The 15,329-nt window shown below is 37.8% G+C and overlaps 1 protein-coding gene across 2 annotated transcripts in view; it reads left to right on the forward strand.

The window, feature by feature from the left end:
* LOC141344060 (TSC22 domain family protein 2-like) overlaps nucleotides 1-15,329 on the forward strand; it is a 25,993-nt gene continuing 10,664 nt past the window's right edge. For both annotated transcript variants that reach the window (XM_073848787.1, XM_073848788.1), the window contains exon 1: nucleotides 1-2,010. In XM_073848787.1, coding sequence (XP_073704888.1) covers nucleotides 500-2,010 — 1,511 coding nt within the window. In that variant the 5' untranslated portion in view covers nucleotides 1-499. The remainder of the gene's footprint in view (nucleotides 2,011-15,329) is intronic.

Genomic DNA, 15,329 nt, shown 5'->3' on the forward strand with positions numbered 1-15,329 from the left:
TCGGGAGGTGAAATTTTTAGATTTTCTGTTTCCGAAGTCTGCTAGTTAGTTAGCTATAAACTTTCATTTCAAACCGTTTTCGTAGTCGTTTCGTTAGTACGGCCGAATCTAGTCGCCGAGTGTAGTGACGTATCAGGCGGTGTTTAAAAGCGCTCTTTCAGGATGTGTTTGATACTTATATGTAGGTAGAGAAGTGAGAGGCAGTAGGGGGAGTGAACGCAGCTGAATCTACGACAGCGGCCTTACACACACCGCCCTTACCGAGCTCTGATCACCAGCATATGAGGAGAAATTAATAACCGACACGTCATCTTGCTTACACCGCTCGTGGAGGTTGTTTTCGTCCGCTGTTTACGCGTCGAAAATGCAACAGGAGGGAAGAGGAAGACGGATGACGCACGATCATCGCGGAAAACTGTGATATCTGTTCAACAATTTGCTGTTTTGTGAAGTCAGCAGCGTCTTTAAGCGGTCTCGGTGTCACAAAAAGCTGTTAAGCATGTCTAAGATGCCGGCCAAGAAGAAGAGTTGCTTTCAGATCACGAGTGTGACTCAGGCTCAAGTCGCGGCCAACAGCGCGACCGACGACACCGAGAGCCTGGACGACCCGGATGAGTCCCGGACAGAGGACGTGTCCTCCGAGATATTTGACATGTCCAGGACTGACTATGGGCAGGAGGTATGTGACAGGAGCTCCTCAGAGGAGACTTTGAATAATGTGGGTGAATCAGAGGGGCAGCTGCCTGCTGCCGCCCCTCTGAACGGCGGGTTTGCACCGCGCAATCTGGGTCATCAGGGCGTCCAGGCCACAGCGGGTACGACTCACTCTGCGCAGGTCACCGGTTCCTCAAGCGCGACGACCATAACCAGCTGCAGCTCTCGCTTTAGGGTCATAAAGCTTGACCACGGCACCGGAGAGCCCTTCAGGAGGGGCCGGTGGACCTGTATGGAGTATTATGAGAAAGACTCTGAGGGCTCTGTGATGAGCAGGACTGTGGATAGTATAAGACACACCAATGTGACAGAACCCATAGCGGATAGAGACAGTGGGCTCGGGGCCACAGTAGGGTCCGTAATGGCTCAGGTGGCACCCGACGCAAGTTCCAACGGGTCGTCTTTTCATAATGTAGAACCGCACAGCTTCAACGCGGCCCTGTCTGGTTCACCCGAGTCCTTTAGTAATAAGCCAGTGCCTCCGTCTGCTCCGCAGCAGGTGGCTGTCCCACACAGTCTCCATCCACCCGCTCACGATGGAGGACACCCAGGCGCCCACCTTCAGAAATCTCCCAGCATCCCTCCTCCTCAAGTGCAGCCGCTGCTTTATCAACCCCAGCCTATTACGCACCAACTGCAGAGCCAGCCAGCTCTGATATCAACAAGTCAGCCTGATTACGGCCAGCGCAACATGCCGATTACAGTCACCCAGACTCTCCCCGGGGTGAGTCTTGCCGTCACTCAGGGGTCGTCCCCGCTTCCGACCCCGGCCACAGTTCTGGCTTCATTAGAAATGTCTGGAGGTGCTCCCTTAGGGAGCCAACCTGTGTCATCTGTCCAAAATCTGTTGCAGCATCCTGCCATGGGGCTGTTGAACAGCATTGCCCCTATGGCATCCATTCAGCAGCAATACCAGGCATCAGGAGTAATGCATGGTTTATCGACAACTCCCCAAAGCACTCAGAGCTTGCCTGTAGCGCCGGTCACAGTAGGTGGGGTGCCAGTCTCAAGTGTGCTCACTGCTGTGCCAGGATCTGCTACAGTACCCAATACCTCTGCACTCACCCAGGCGTCCCAGGTTCCCCGCAATGGGACGGCAGCGGGCATGGGCACCCCAGGAATTGTCACCGGCGTCTTCAGTCAAATGGAAGAGAGTCGGAGGATGTCTGATGCATCGGCACAGGTTCACAGTAAAGACATGATGAAGCCCTTAATCACAGAAGGCCTGCAGTTGACCAGCCCGGCTGTCAACAGTCTATTCGGGATACCCATTGCCATTGATGGGGAGGAGGACAGGTGAGGTGCCGCTCCTGTTCTGAATGATTTAAGGGATTGGATTGCACTCTCATGCAGGGTTCCCACAGTCATGAAGAGACCTGGAAATGTCAAGGGATTTTATAACCCAATTTAAAATTGAGTGCCATTTCTTTAAAGTAAGTAAATAAATAAAACCTTAACCAGTAATCACTTAAGTCAGTCATATGCTGTGGGAACCCTGCTCATCTTTTGTACTTATCTATTTTATTTCCAAACAGTGTTTTTTATTAATGCATGCACATAGGCTCAGGTAAGACATTATTAAGTGGAATATTCAATGGGAAAAGTTTCAGATAAGTAGCATGGTTTTTAAACCACGCTATAAGATTCAACAGCTTCATAGTCACTTACTGCTTCATCTTGGTAATTTTCCACACAGCGTTCTTAGTATTAATGTACAGATCTCTGTGTATGCCTGCTGTGGTTGTTTTGTGAGGAATGCAGTGACATGTGATGGATGTTTGGTTGTTCTCATTAGGGTCGTGACATTTCTTGCTATTTCACTACCAGTCAAAAGTTTCGACACACCCACTCTTTTTTTTTTCCTACTGTTATATTACATATTAGTCATTAAAAACAATAGAATAATGTGAGGTACTTAGTGAACAGAACTGGTAAACAAACCAAACCTCTTATAATCAACTTTATAGAGTGCATCCTGCTATTCAAATAGTATTAAATACACAAATATGAGTCTACAAACAAATTTAATGAAATGTGTCCAGAACTTTTGACTGGTGAAGTACCAAGTCTTGTGATGCTCTTAAGTTGTTTACATTGCAACAGAAATGTAATGGTTATGTAGGACTTTTATTTGTCGGTAAGTTGGTTGTTTAGTTTAATATACATTACTTTTTAATGTTTGGGGTCTGTAAGGTTTTTAAAATTCTCTTGAAAAAGTCTCTTATGCTTACCAAGGCTGCTTTTATTTGATTAAAAATACAATAAAAACAGGAAAGTTGTGAAATGTTCTTAATTTAAAATAACCATTTTCTATTGGAATATATATTAAAATGTAATTTATTTCTATGATGCAAAGCTGAGTTTTTCAGCATCATTACTCCAGTCTTCAGTGTCACATGATCCTTCAGAAATTAGTGTAATATGCTGATTTGCTGTTTTTAGTAGAAACTGTGATACTTTTTTATTGTTCTCTGATCAATAGAATGTTAAAAACAGCATTTATTTGAAACATTGTACGTTTTTGATCAATTTAATGCAGCCTTGCTAAAAAAAAAAACCCCACAGTTCTACGGTTCATATTACAAACCCCACACTTTTAAAAAGTAGTGTATAAGACAGTTTGAAGTTGTTTTTAATGTGCAGCGAGATTGTATTTTCTCAATATTATGACATCTGTCAGAACTCTAAAAACAAGCACGCAAACAAAAATGTTTTTTTGTTTGTTTCCGGATGTCACAAGCATGCCAGAAATGGCAGTGACTACAAAAAACGCTTTCTCAATTGAAAAGCGACAGTGCATATCTGGTGACACAGTTTCAGTTGAGAAGTGTCGCTGCTCGGCTTCCTCTTAGATGCTCGACTTTCGGTTCCAGCGTTGCAAGTTGTACACAATATATCAACTTTGTTGGCATACTCGAGAGGAAATGGTGAACTGTCAAGTGCTTCAGATGACTCTGTGGCTTTAACTTAGTGCTAGTCAGAAGCATTGGTCGTAAACGCGAGGGCTGGATCTCAGCGCGATGCCGCCTACGTGCCCTTCAGCCGCCCGGCCTGGCGTAAAGACGCTTGTCACTGGTGACACCTTTTGTAGCTGATATGCAAGGGGGGCCTGTGATAGCGAAGGCCTATCGCATAGCAAACAGTAGACATTCCCCTATCTTTTACTTTTCTACAGATAAGGTTGCTCAACTACGTGCTTAAAAACATATTTGTTTTTAATTCCTTTTTTCTTTATTGCTCTTTTAAAAGACAGAGACACCCATCACACCCCATTTATGACTCTACAGACATGGTTTTCACAAGATGTATCATCTTTATGTATAGGAACATAAGCGACCGGGGTCATCTGACAGGCAGTTGTTCAGATAACATGTTGAGTGATTTCCTCAAGACAGCATTCCTGTTCAGGAATTACTGAAATATGCCATGCATCTGCCTTTGTTCCCCCGCAAGTTCCGTGAAAGTATTTAAAAATTGTTCACCTAGCAGCGGCTTTGTTTATTTTGTTGCACGTTGAATTTCGATTTATTGGTGTATATATGGTTTGGTACACCTCACAAATTTTTAATCAGTGCAAGTGTGCATTAATGTCTGTATATATATATATATTTTTTTTTGACATAGTTTTATATATTAATTTAATATTTATATAATATTAATATTATATTTGGCATCTTTTTAGAGATATTAATTTTGTATATTAATTTAATATTAATTTAAATAATATACACTTCCAGTCAAAAGTTTTTGAACTGTAATGTTTTTTAAAGAAGTCTCTTCTGCTCACCAAGCCTGCATTTATTTGATCCAAAATACAGCAAAAACAGTAATATTGTGAAATAATCCTGTGATCAAAGCTGAATTCTCAGCATCAGTCTTCAGTGTCACATGATCCTTTAGAATTCATTTTAATATGCTGATTTATTATCAATGTTGGAAACAGTTGTGCTGCTTCATGTTTTTTTGGAACTTGTGATACTTTTTTCAGAATACTTTGGTGAATAAAAAGTTTTAAAGAACAGCATTCATTTAAAATAGAGATCTTTTCTAACAATATACACTATTCAAATGTTTGTGGTCAGTACATATTTTTCACTTTTTTTTTTTTTTAAAGAAATAATGCTTTTATTCAGCAAGGATGTGCTACATTGCTAATAAGTGGTAGTAAAGACTTGTATTGTTAAAAAAGATTTATATTTAGAATAAATGCTTTTTATTCATCAAAGAATCCTGATAAGTATTGAAGGTTCCCAAAACTATATATTATATTTAGCATATTTTTGGAAATATAAATGTTATATATTCATTTATTAGTAGTTTAAATAATATCAACTACCAGTCAAAAGTTTTTAAACAGTTTTTTTTTTTAAAGAAATCTCTACTGCTCACCAAGCCTGTATTTATTTGATCCAAAGTACAGTAAAAACAGTAAAATTTTGAAACATTTTTACTATTTAAAATAACTGTTTTCTATTTTATTATACGGTAAAATCAAATTTATTCCTGCGATCAAAGCTGAATTTTCAGCATCAGTCTTCAGTGTCACATGGTGCTTTAGAAATCATTTTAATATGCTGATTTGCTGTTCTAGAAACATTTTATTTTTTATTTTTATAATTATCAAATTTCAACACCATTGAGTACATTCTTTTCAGAATTCTTTGATGAATAGAAAGATTCAAGGATGAGTATTTATCTGAAGTAAAAATATTTTTGGGTAAGAAATTATAGAAAATAATACTTTTATTTAGCAAGGATGCTTTAAATTGATCAAAAGTGATGATAATGTTGCAAAAGTTTTATATTTCAGATAAGTACTGTTCTTTTACAGTACAGTACTTTCTATTTATCAAAGAAACCTGAAAAAAATCTACTCTGCTGTCTTCAATGTAATAATAATAAATGTTTTTTGAGCGGAATATTACAATGGTTTCTGAAGGATCATGTGAGTGTAATGATGCTGAAAATCAAGCTTTAAAATCACAGGAATAAATTACATTTTAAAATATATTCAAGTAGAAAACAGTTATTTCAAATAGTAAAAATATTTCAGAATTTGACTTTTTGCTGTACTTTGGATCAAATAAATGCAGGCTTGGTGAGCAAAAAAACATTAACTCTTACTGTTCAAAAACTTTTGACTGGTAGTGTAAATATAATATTATATTAATTTTAAAATATCAAACTATAAAAAATAACTAATGTATATAGTGCTGCAATGCAGTAATATTAAATTTTTTTTTTGCACATCTTTGTGATTTGGTACAATGTTACAATGTCACGATGCAAACATCTGAATGGTTTTAATGCTTTAAAAAATAATATAACTTAATGTTTTATTTTTATGACATACACATGCTGTGTGAAATCCACCCAATTAGCTCAACTAACAAAACACTGATTGCATCACACAGTCATTCACAACATAGGCCAGGTCCAAGTCCTGTAGAGTAACAGTTAATAATTACTTTATCCCATATGTGATGTTTTTTGACATTCTGAGTTTTAGGATTATGAGCCCATAACATCTGAAAGTGTTTTAGATGAATTAGCTCATTGTGCAACATGAGATCAGATTTGCCCCATCTGCTGGTTAGAATGCGTAACCGCTTCTGTTTTTGCCCTTTTTGGAGATATGATGATGTATGCTGGTATATAACATCCTTTGACAGTTCAGCAGTTATGTAAGACTGACTTATAGAGTTTGAAGATTAGCTTTAAAAAGTTAAAGCTTTCAGTTGACGTTACCTTCAGGACTAGCTTAGTTTTGTTTGTTGATTAAAACAATTGCTTTACTAGTCGTATGTAAGTGTCACGCATTGATTCATGTCTCAATCTCTCAACACCAGCGCAGGTCTGAATGTAGCTTCTTACTCAATCTGTCCACTTTTTAATGCCTCTCGTTGCTCTCATACCTGAAAGCGTCTTTGTATTCGCCAAGCATTCCCTCTTTCTTTTAAAACATGCTTCTCTCAACACCTCCTTCCTGGGTAATGCCGCTGACTTCAGCTGACGGTAAAGCAGTGCATGAGCTGTCAAAAGTCTTCACAACACACTTTTCAGGTACTTCCTGTGGGGGGACTTCTGAAGGCCTTTGCTCATGTAGAGTCCTGTGTTGTCACAGTCTTTCCGATCTCACTTTTGTCTTAAGAATAAAAGCCACTTCTGTCGTGTTGTGTAAGTGGCAGTCACACTACATTTTTAAGCATGGGATTTATTTCACGCTCGTAAGTGACTGATTTGGAGCGCTGTGCGTTGGCAGGAACCCGCAGTATCACACAAATAGCACTCCTAATGTGAAGAGCACTAATTGATTCAATAGTGTTTGTTGCTAAACTGACATCTAAACACTTAAAGGATAACTATTTTTTTTTTTTACTGTAAATGAGACAAACTTGTATCTAAAAGCATAATTACAACAAAACTAGCCGTTTTTGAGATTGACCGTGATTTCGTTTTGTGGTCAATGGCCGGTGAATGGGAGTACTAGGGGCATAACTTAGAGCGCATCAAAATCGATATTTTTACAACACTAAGAAGGCTCGACACACCATGACACTTTACTCGAAGTATCGCCTGGGTCTCTACACATGAAATCGAGCATTGAGAACATTGTGTACACAGAGTTTACTAAAAAGAAAGGTTTTGAACAACTCACTTTAACTGTTTGGGTTTCCACTCTCGGCCGTCTTGCCAGTCAAGAGGTTGTCGATCTCCGAATGTGAATCAATGGACTTCATAGGACGAAATATTAGGCTTATATGAGGCTCTTTTTACAACTAGAAGGTTAATATTGTTTTTCACTTGCGACAAAACAACGAATTAGCCGTGCATTTATATGGAAATATGCTTTAGGAGCTATTAGGGGTGGGCGGTACCGTCAGCACCGGTGTGACATTGCGCCACGACATGGATTTTCTAATACCGTCAATAAGGCATTACATTTTCTTCAAACGTTCAGTTGTGGTCCTTATACTATATATCTTGTTGTAAATAAAAAAAGTAAAACATATTCGTTTCAGCTTTGCAGGTGGTAGGTAAAAGGGGAGTGCCCATTAAACGACTGGTGAAACCCGGTCGGCCGGCCGAAGGATTTACACAGCGGATCACAAATTGAGCGGGCGTGAGGCGAACTAATATTGTATATAATTTTTGCACTTTCAATATGCAGGGTGTAGAAATCGCTTTTAAATGAGTGCTCGCGCTGTTTACTTTTACTTTCGATTTTGCGATAACGCACACTCTGTGTGAAGGGAGCAGCACATCTTATAATAGATATTTGTCAGTGAGCACAAGATTTCAGCAAATCCTCCAGTCTATTTTTGTCAACTCTCTTTACTTTCAACCCATGATCATTCAAATCTTAAGGTCATTGTACACTGAGTCCGATTTTCGTATGCGTTTTTTTTTTTTTTTTAGTTTTCTCATATTCGCCATCCTTATCAAAATGCTTATTATGGATGCGAAAATGCAGAAAATCAAACACGATCCGAATTTTTTTTTATGACGGACGAAAGTTTCAGAGGCAATGTGTAAACTCGATTAACGTAACCTGTATTTTTTTTTTTTTCTTTTAACGTGCAAAAATCTCGGACGAAAATTTCGTACTCGTGTGCAATGACATTAACTCCAGCAGCTCGTGTTGGATGCAGGGTTGCCAAGTTAGGGATGCACCGATACGAATCGGCCGATCATGCTTGCGCGTTTTGTCAGTAAAGCCGGTTCTGTAATCAGCGGTAAATGCCATCAGGTGCGTGATTTCACGTTGAGCCGTATATACTACACACAGTCGTTGTTTACCGATACGGATCGGTGCATCCCTATGCCAAGTCCGCATTTTTCCCCACAGATTTGGTCTACTTTTAAACTGTTGCTATGGGTTGATTTCCCCCAGTTATTTAAAGGTTTTAAATATTGCATAAATTAAATTTCAATAAAAAAATAATTTTTGTTTTGTTGTACACTGTTAAGTAAGATCTGTAGGTTTTTTTCAAAATAAATATGTTGAGAATGCATAATACTCTCCCATGTCTCTTTTTAGGTTACCTACCATTTACTTATTATATTATAAAAATATTAACTTTATTCGCAAAGGGACAGGACAGGCTACTCCTCCCAAAATGTACCAAAAAAAGTAATACCGTGATATTATACCGTCACCGTTCAAAAGATGAAAAATACAGTGATATTAATTTTAGGTCATATCGCCCACCCCTAGGAGCTATCCATCTTTACTCTCCTTGCATTCGGAGATCGACACCTCTTGACTGGCAAGACGGCCGTGAGCGGAAACTCAAACAGTGAAAGTGAGTTGTTCAAAACCTTTCTTTTTAGTAAACTCTGTGTACACAAACAATGTTCTCAATGCTGGAGTTCATGTGTAGAGACCCAGGTGATACTTCGAGCAACGTTTCATGGTGTGTCGAGCCTTCTTAATGTTGTAAAAATATCGATTTTGATGCGCTCAAAGTTATGCCCCTAGTACTCCTATTCACCGGCCATTGACCACAAAACGAAATCACGGTCAATCTCAAAAACGGCTCGTTTGGCGTAATTATGCTTTTAGATATAAGTTTGTCTCGTTTACAATAAAAAAAAAACAGCCCTGGTTGCATTTTGGCAATAGTTATCCTTTAAAGGATAAAATATACTTGTTGGGATGGATCGATACCACTTTTTCTTTTTTCTTTTTTTCTATTCGATACAGATAACCCTGAGTTTTATATAAAATTAACTTCATATGCTCATCAAGAAATACAGAATTTTTTTAATATTGTGAAATATTATTACGATGTAAAATAACACTTTTCTATTTTAATATGCATTGAAATCTAAATTATTCCTATGATCAAAGCTGAATTTTCAGCATCATTACTGCAGTCTTCCGTGTCACATGATCCTTCAGAAATAACTCTAATATGCTGCTTTGTAGGGCTGCACGATATTGGGAAAAAATTACATTGCGATATATTTTTTTCCTGCGATATATATTGCGATGTGTACAAATTCATTTATGTTCATCAGGTGTTTTGAACTGCTTAAAAATCAAATAATAATTCAAAAATAATTGGGATAATTTTGTAAGCATTTTCAAAGAATAAAAAAAATGTAAAAGTATAATCAAAACCTTGAAATAAAATACTTTTTAAAGCCTATTTTGGGTTGTTTCATAAACAGTTTGACTCACCTTATTCGCTGTCAATTCAGGCAAATCAAGGCTCTAATATGTTATGAAATTAATGAATGTTGCTTTTACCCTGATGAAAGGGAACTCATTTTGAGAATGAAAAGAGGACACTTCATTATCACATTAAGGAATTAACATGAGTGACAAAATAAGTAATTTAACATTTTATTCAACAACTTCTTTTTTGAAAACAGATTAGTAAATATATTTTGTCACAAAACTAAAAAAAAAGTCAGAAGACTTTTTTTTTTTTTTTTTTTTAGTTTTGCATGCTTTGTTTAGCCAAAGTAAAACAAGTGTTGCTCATCAGCTAACAAAAGATTCAACTTTTCAACAACTCTATAAAAAAATTGGCTTCTTTCTCAGAACTGTTGCATAAAGTAAATATAAATATTCAAATACACCAATTTGGTGCTTCTGTATGCATTAATTTACTCATTGAAGCGGTTGTTGCTGCATAATATTCCACTTGTGCCTTGCATTTGTTGTACTGCTCTGGGATGGCAATTTGAGAAAATAAGTGCGTGACGGCATAACATAAGGCTTGTCAAGCGAGCGGATCATGTTTGTAAAACCCTGCTCGGTGACCGTGTTTATTGGTACCATGTCTTTCGCAAGGTGAAATGTAATAGCATCAGTGACATCTTTCTGTCGCTTAGAGCCCTTCTCGTAAGGCGTCACACTGGCAAACGCATCCAAAATAGTTTTTTGCTTTGGACGTTAATCTGATCTGGTTTTGCATTCGTTATACAGTGCTTTGTGGTGCCGACTTAAATGGTCAAACAAATTCGTAGTGTTTCCGTGAGTTGTGGCAACAACTGCCAGGCACTCCCGACAAAGCACCTGTTTTTGGTCAACGTCATCATTTTTGTATCCAGAATACTTCCATACGACCGACGTTGCGTTTCTTTTTGCGACCAAATCTTCCATTTCGGCACTTTTCTCCCGTCCCGCGCTCATTTCGTCATGCGCACCAAAGAGTATGTGCGCATACAGAGACTGCATGCATGAAGTAGGTGAAGCAATGTGTGCTTTGTAGTTTTTAAAGAACCCTTAAATATATGAGTTAATTACTTTATATTAGACAAATATAGATCAATGAATAGAAATTTTAGAGATATACAAAGTAAATTTTTAAATCAGACACACAATTTTATTTTTATTTTGCCCAGCATCGTGACTGCCGCGATGTGACTATCGCGCATGCGTACATCGCGATGACGATGCTGAAGCGATGTATCGTGCAGCCCTACTGCTTTGATATTAATGTTGGAAACAGTTGTGCTGCTTAATATTTTTTTTGGAACCGGTCATACTTTTTTCAGGATTCTTTAACGAATAAAAAGTTAAAAAGAACAGCATTTATTTAAAATAGAAATCTTTATACACTATCATTTGGCATCAGTAAATTTCATTTTTTTTTTTTTTTAAAGGAATTAATAATTTAAGTAAGGTTGTGTTACATTGATAAAATAGTGATGGCAAAGACTTTGTTTGAAAAGATTTATATTTAGATAATAAAGGCTGTTTTTTTTTTTATATTTCATTCATCAAAGAATCCTGAAAAAGTATCACAAGTTCCAAAAAAAAAAAAAAATTGGCAGCACAACTGTTGCCAAAATAGATGATTCTAATTAGGGCTGCACGATTAATCGCACGATGTTGTGAGGCGCGTTTAGTCAATGAAGCCGGTACGTTGATTAGTAGTAAATCTCCATCACGTGCGTTCAGCTGGAGCGGCAATTAATACACACAAACGTAAATCACTGACAAGCTACGTCAAATCGCGCTCAAAATCAAATGTAGTGATTTACTACTAATTTACTACTAATCAAAGTACCGGCTTCACTGACTAAACACGTGCAGCCCTAATTCTAATAATAAATCAACATATTAAAATCATTTCTGAAGGATCATTTGACACTGAAGACAGGAGTATTGATACTGAAAATTCAGCTTTGCATCACAAGAATGAATTTTATTTTAAGTGTATTATAAAATAGAAACTTTTTTTATAACATTTTGCAATATTACTGTTTTTTTTTCTGTATCTTTGATCAAATGCAGCCTTGATGAGTATAAGAGTTGTCTTTAAACAAAATATAGTGTAGTATAGTGCAGAAAACATTTTTAAAATGTAATTTTGTTTTGGTTCTTTTTCTGACCTGAATAGTACAACTGCACAATATTAGAAAAAGTGACATTTTGATATTTAGTTTTTCTGCAATAAAAAACAGGAAAGATTTAATTACTCTAGAGTTAGTGGGGTAATTTTGTAGTGGAGTAAGTTCTTCTGCAATGAATATTTTTGGAAAAAAAGGGCTTTTTTTTTTTTTTTCTTTTTTTTTTGGAAAATCGTTTGGGTGTTGAGTGATACTTTGATTTCCTTTTTACAAGAACCGAACCAACTCAACTTTAAGTAACAATTTCAGAAATCTTGAGTTTTAATAGGCCAAATCCCCACTGTTCTTAACCACTTTGACTGTAAAATAACTATATGAAAAGTGTAAATATGAATTGTATTTATAATCACATGCACTGTTTGCATACGTGTAAAAACAGAAAATATGCTTCGTGCTTTAGATTGCAGTATAATTACCGAATTAGCTATCTTTTAGAAACAGGTTTGCGTTGAGACTGTCCCTTCAGGCAGAGCATGTTTTAAATGGAAGGACTTTTCAAATGACTTGTTTCGGTTGTTTGCATAATGATTCCCACCGAGTTAAACACTTTATCTTTATTCACCTTCAAATTATTTGCTTTGATCCGCTTCAGAGTTATAAATATGACCTATGTGATTAAAATAATAATATTTGCTGGAAACCCACTGTTACCTGGTTACCTTATTTTGACAGTATGTTTTTCATTGGCTCATGGTTTTAGAACCCCAGCCAGCTCGCTCGTGTGTAACATTATCCATACATTTGGAATCTGCAGAAAACGCATATTTGTCTCAACACGTCGCTGTAGTAGCTGTCGAGTGCTTTCTAAACCAATGATTCTGATGTTTATTGGATCCAGATATAATCTGCCGTCCCTGTGAGGTTACGCGCATGGTAAAGAGGAAAAGAGTCCTTTGGAAGCGTGTGGTTGTGGGTCTCGCCCCCACCGGAGTGCAGCCAGTGTTCCACGGATTCTAGGAAAAGCTGTTTGCTCAGAGTCCAGATATTCACACATGCGGTAAATCTACTTCTGTCCCCTCCCATTCCTATATAGTGTGCTTTGGAGTGGAGAGGAGAGTCGGGTCGGGTCGTCTCCTGCCTCCCATCCCCGATATAGTACATTCTATACTTTTCCTTTAAGGAAAGGTCCTGGTTTTGGGGGAAAATGGAGGTAATGGTAACCGCTTGTGGTCCTCTACCTGGGTCCTCTACCTCAAAACATTATCACAACTTGAGTTTATGTAGATGCTTGGGGTCATAATTCAAATCTTTAAATGTCAGTCAGACTTGGAATAGTTAGAATACATGCTGTGTTGTTTACCTATGACTGGGCAATATAGATAAAAATGATCTGTATCTCTGTATTTTTCAGTCTTTTGAATTTATATATAGCTTTGTTTGTTCAAAAATAGCTTTAAAGGGAAACTATGAGCATTGAAGCAGTTTTTTGCCCCAAAATGTATAGTGTGCTAGCAATATAAAGCACTGTTTAAAGCAGGGGTCTCAAACTCGCGGCCCGCGGGCCAATATCTCACTTCCTGCTTTCGGAACGCGAGTAGGGAAAAAGAACTTCCTGTCATTGCTAGTTTCTAGCTTAACTACATTTCTCAGTAGCGTAGTGTGGTGGTAGCTTCGCTGTTTTTTGAATCAAATAGCTTTTCAGTAGCTAAGCTCTTTTTTTGATCAAGTAGCGTCAACAAAAGCTACAAGCTATATATTTTCCTATACTTTAAGCTCAAATCGGAAATATAACTGCCACGGTTCACTGATCACCGCCACTAAACCTCGTGACGCCATTGGCTTGTTAAACTGTCAGTCAAACCGTATTATTCCTCCCGCCTCTCGTGAATGAAGTGCGGCGTGCAGTTTGAAGCATTTCAGCTTGTTTGCAGACTTAAGGTAAATAAAGAACTGTTGATTGAAAAAGTACATGTTTTCTGTATTTATAAAGGCTAATGTTTTTTTTGCATTCGAGGAGATGAGAAGAGTGTCTTAGTTTAGCATTTGTTGTCGAGACAACCAAATTGCTTATGTGAAGCGCTGAATCTTTATATTTTGGCTAAATGTCAAAAAAAAAGAAAAAGAAGAAAAAACTGAGCGCCCCCGTAGCAACAGAAAACTGCATAATCTGCAATGCAATTTAGTATTTCAGAATATAATAAATGTGATTTATAGTCCTAGCCGCGGTTTAATTTTCTACAATTTATGTTAGCGTGTTTTTTTTAAAACCTTCGGCAAACTATTACTAAGTTTGGACATTTCTACTTGAGAGTGTTCATTTACAATCCGAACCATGTCGTCGTAGGTGACTTTAGGCAAGTTACAGAGAGATTTGGTCCAGCGGTATTTATCAGCCTCCGCCAATGTAAAAAGCTAACCGGAACTGCCGTCTCCCCACTCAGAGACGTTCTGCGATATTCAATTGTTGCGTGACATAGGCCTATTGCGGCCCGCAGGACGATAGTTTGTGGCCCCGCCTTAATATGAAAGTTTAATGTTACTGCGGCCCGCGAGTTTGATACTTATGCCACTTTACAGTGTTGTGTGCGGAGCTGAGCGAACCTACCAATCACGGTGGGGTATATGGCTCTTGGGGGCGGGACATCGGCCGGGCTTGATGTAAGCAGAGAAACATTTCTCAATGAGTGAAAGTTACAGCAGCGTTGCCATGGAGTGGTTTCTTCCATGCCTGGCTGGCTGCCTCGTTTCTATTGGGCACACGCAGACATTTGTCCCAGCGCGCTGCCTTCACAACACTTCAAAAAAGTTATTTTAAGTTGCTGCCCAGCGGGACATTATACGACGTAGGCCTATATATGTTACGTGTGTGTGTGTGTGTGTGTGTGTGTGTGTGTGTGTGTGTGTGTGTGTGTATGTGTGTGTATGTATGTCAGAGGTTGCGTTAGACTTTAACATTATCCGTCATTTTGACGGACAGGGTCGGAAAAATTCCGTCATAATCAATTATTACCCGTCATTTTAATTTTCATATTTTAATTATAACACATTTAATTGCATTTATTTTTGTTCACATTTTCATTTTTAATTATGAACCAACAGGACGATATGGGCTTATGCATTTATTTTTGAAGAGTACAGATGAACAGATGAGACTGTGTAACTTTTCATGTATAACACCACACCCCACAGTGACAGCTATTTTAATATATTAAAATTATATAATATATTTATGACCAATATCGATTTGTAAATCTCAGTCGATCTTTTGGTCTATGCCATTTTCAGCTGATAACTGAACAATACTG

This window comes from Garra rufa, chromosome 10 (assembly GCF_049309525.1).
Source record: "Garra rufa chromosome 10, GarRuf1.0, whole genome shotgun sequence".
Classification (NCBI taxonomy): domain Eukaryota; kingdom Metazoa; phylum Chordata; class Actinopteri; order Cypriniformes; family Cyprinidae; genus Garra; species Garra rufa.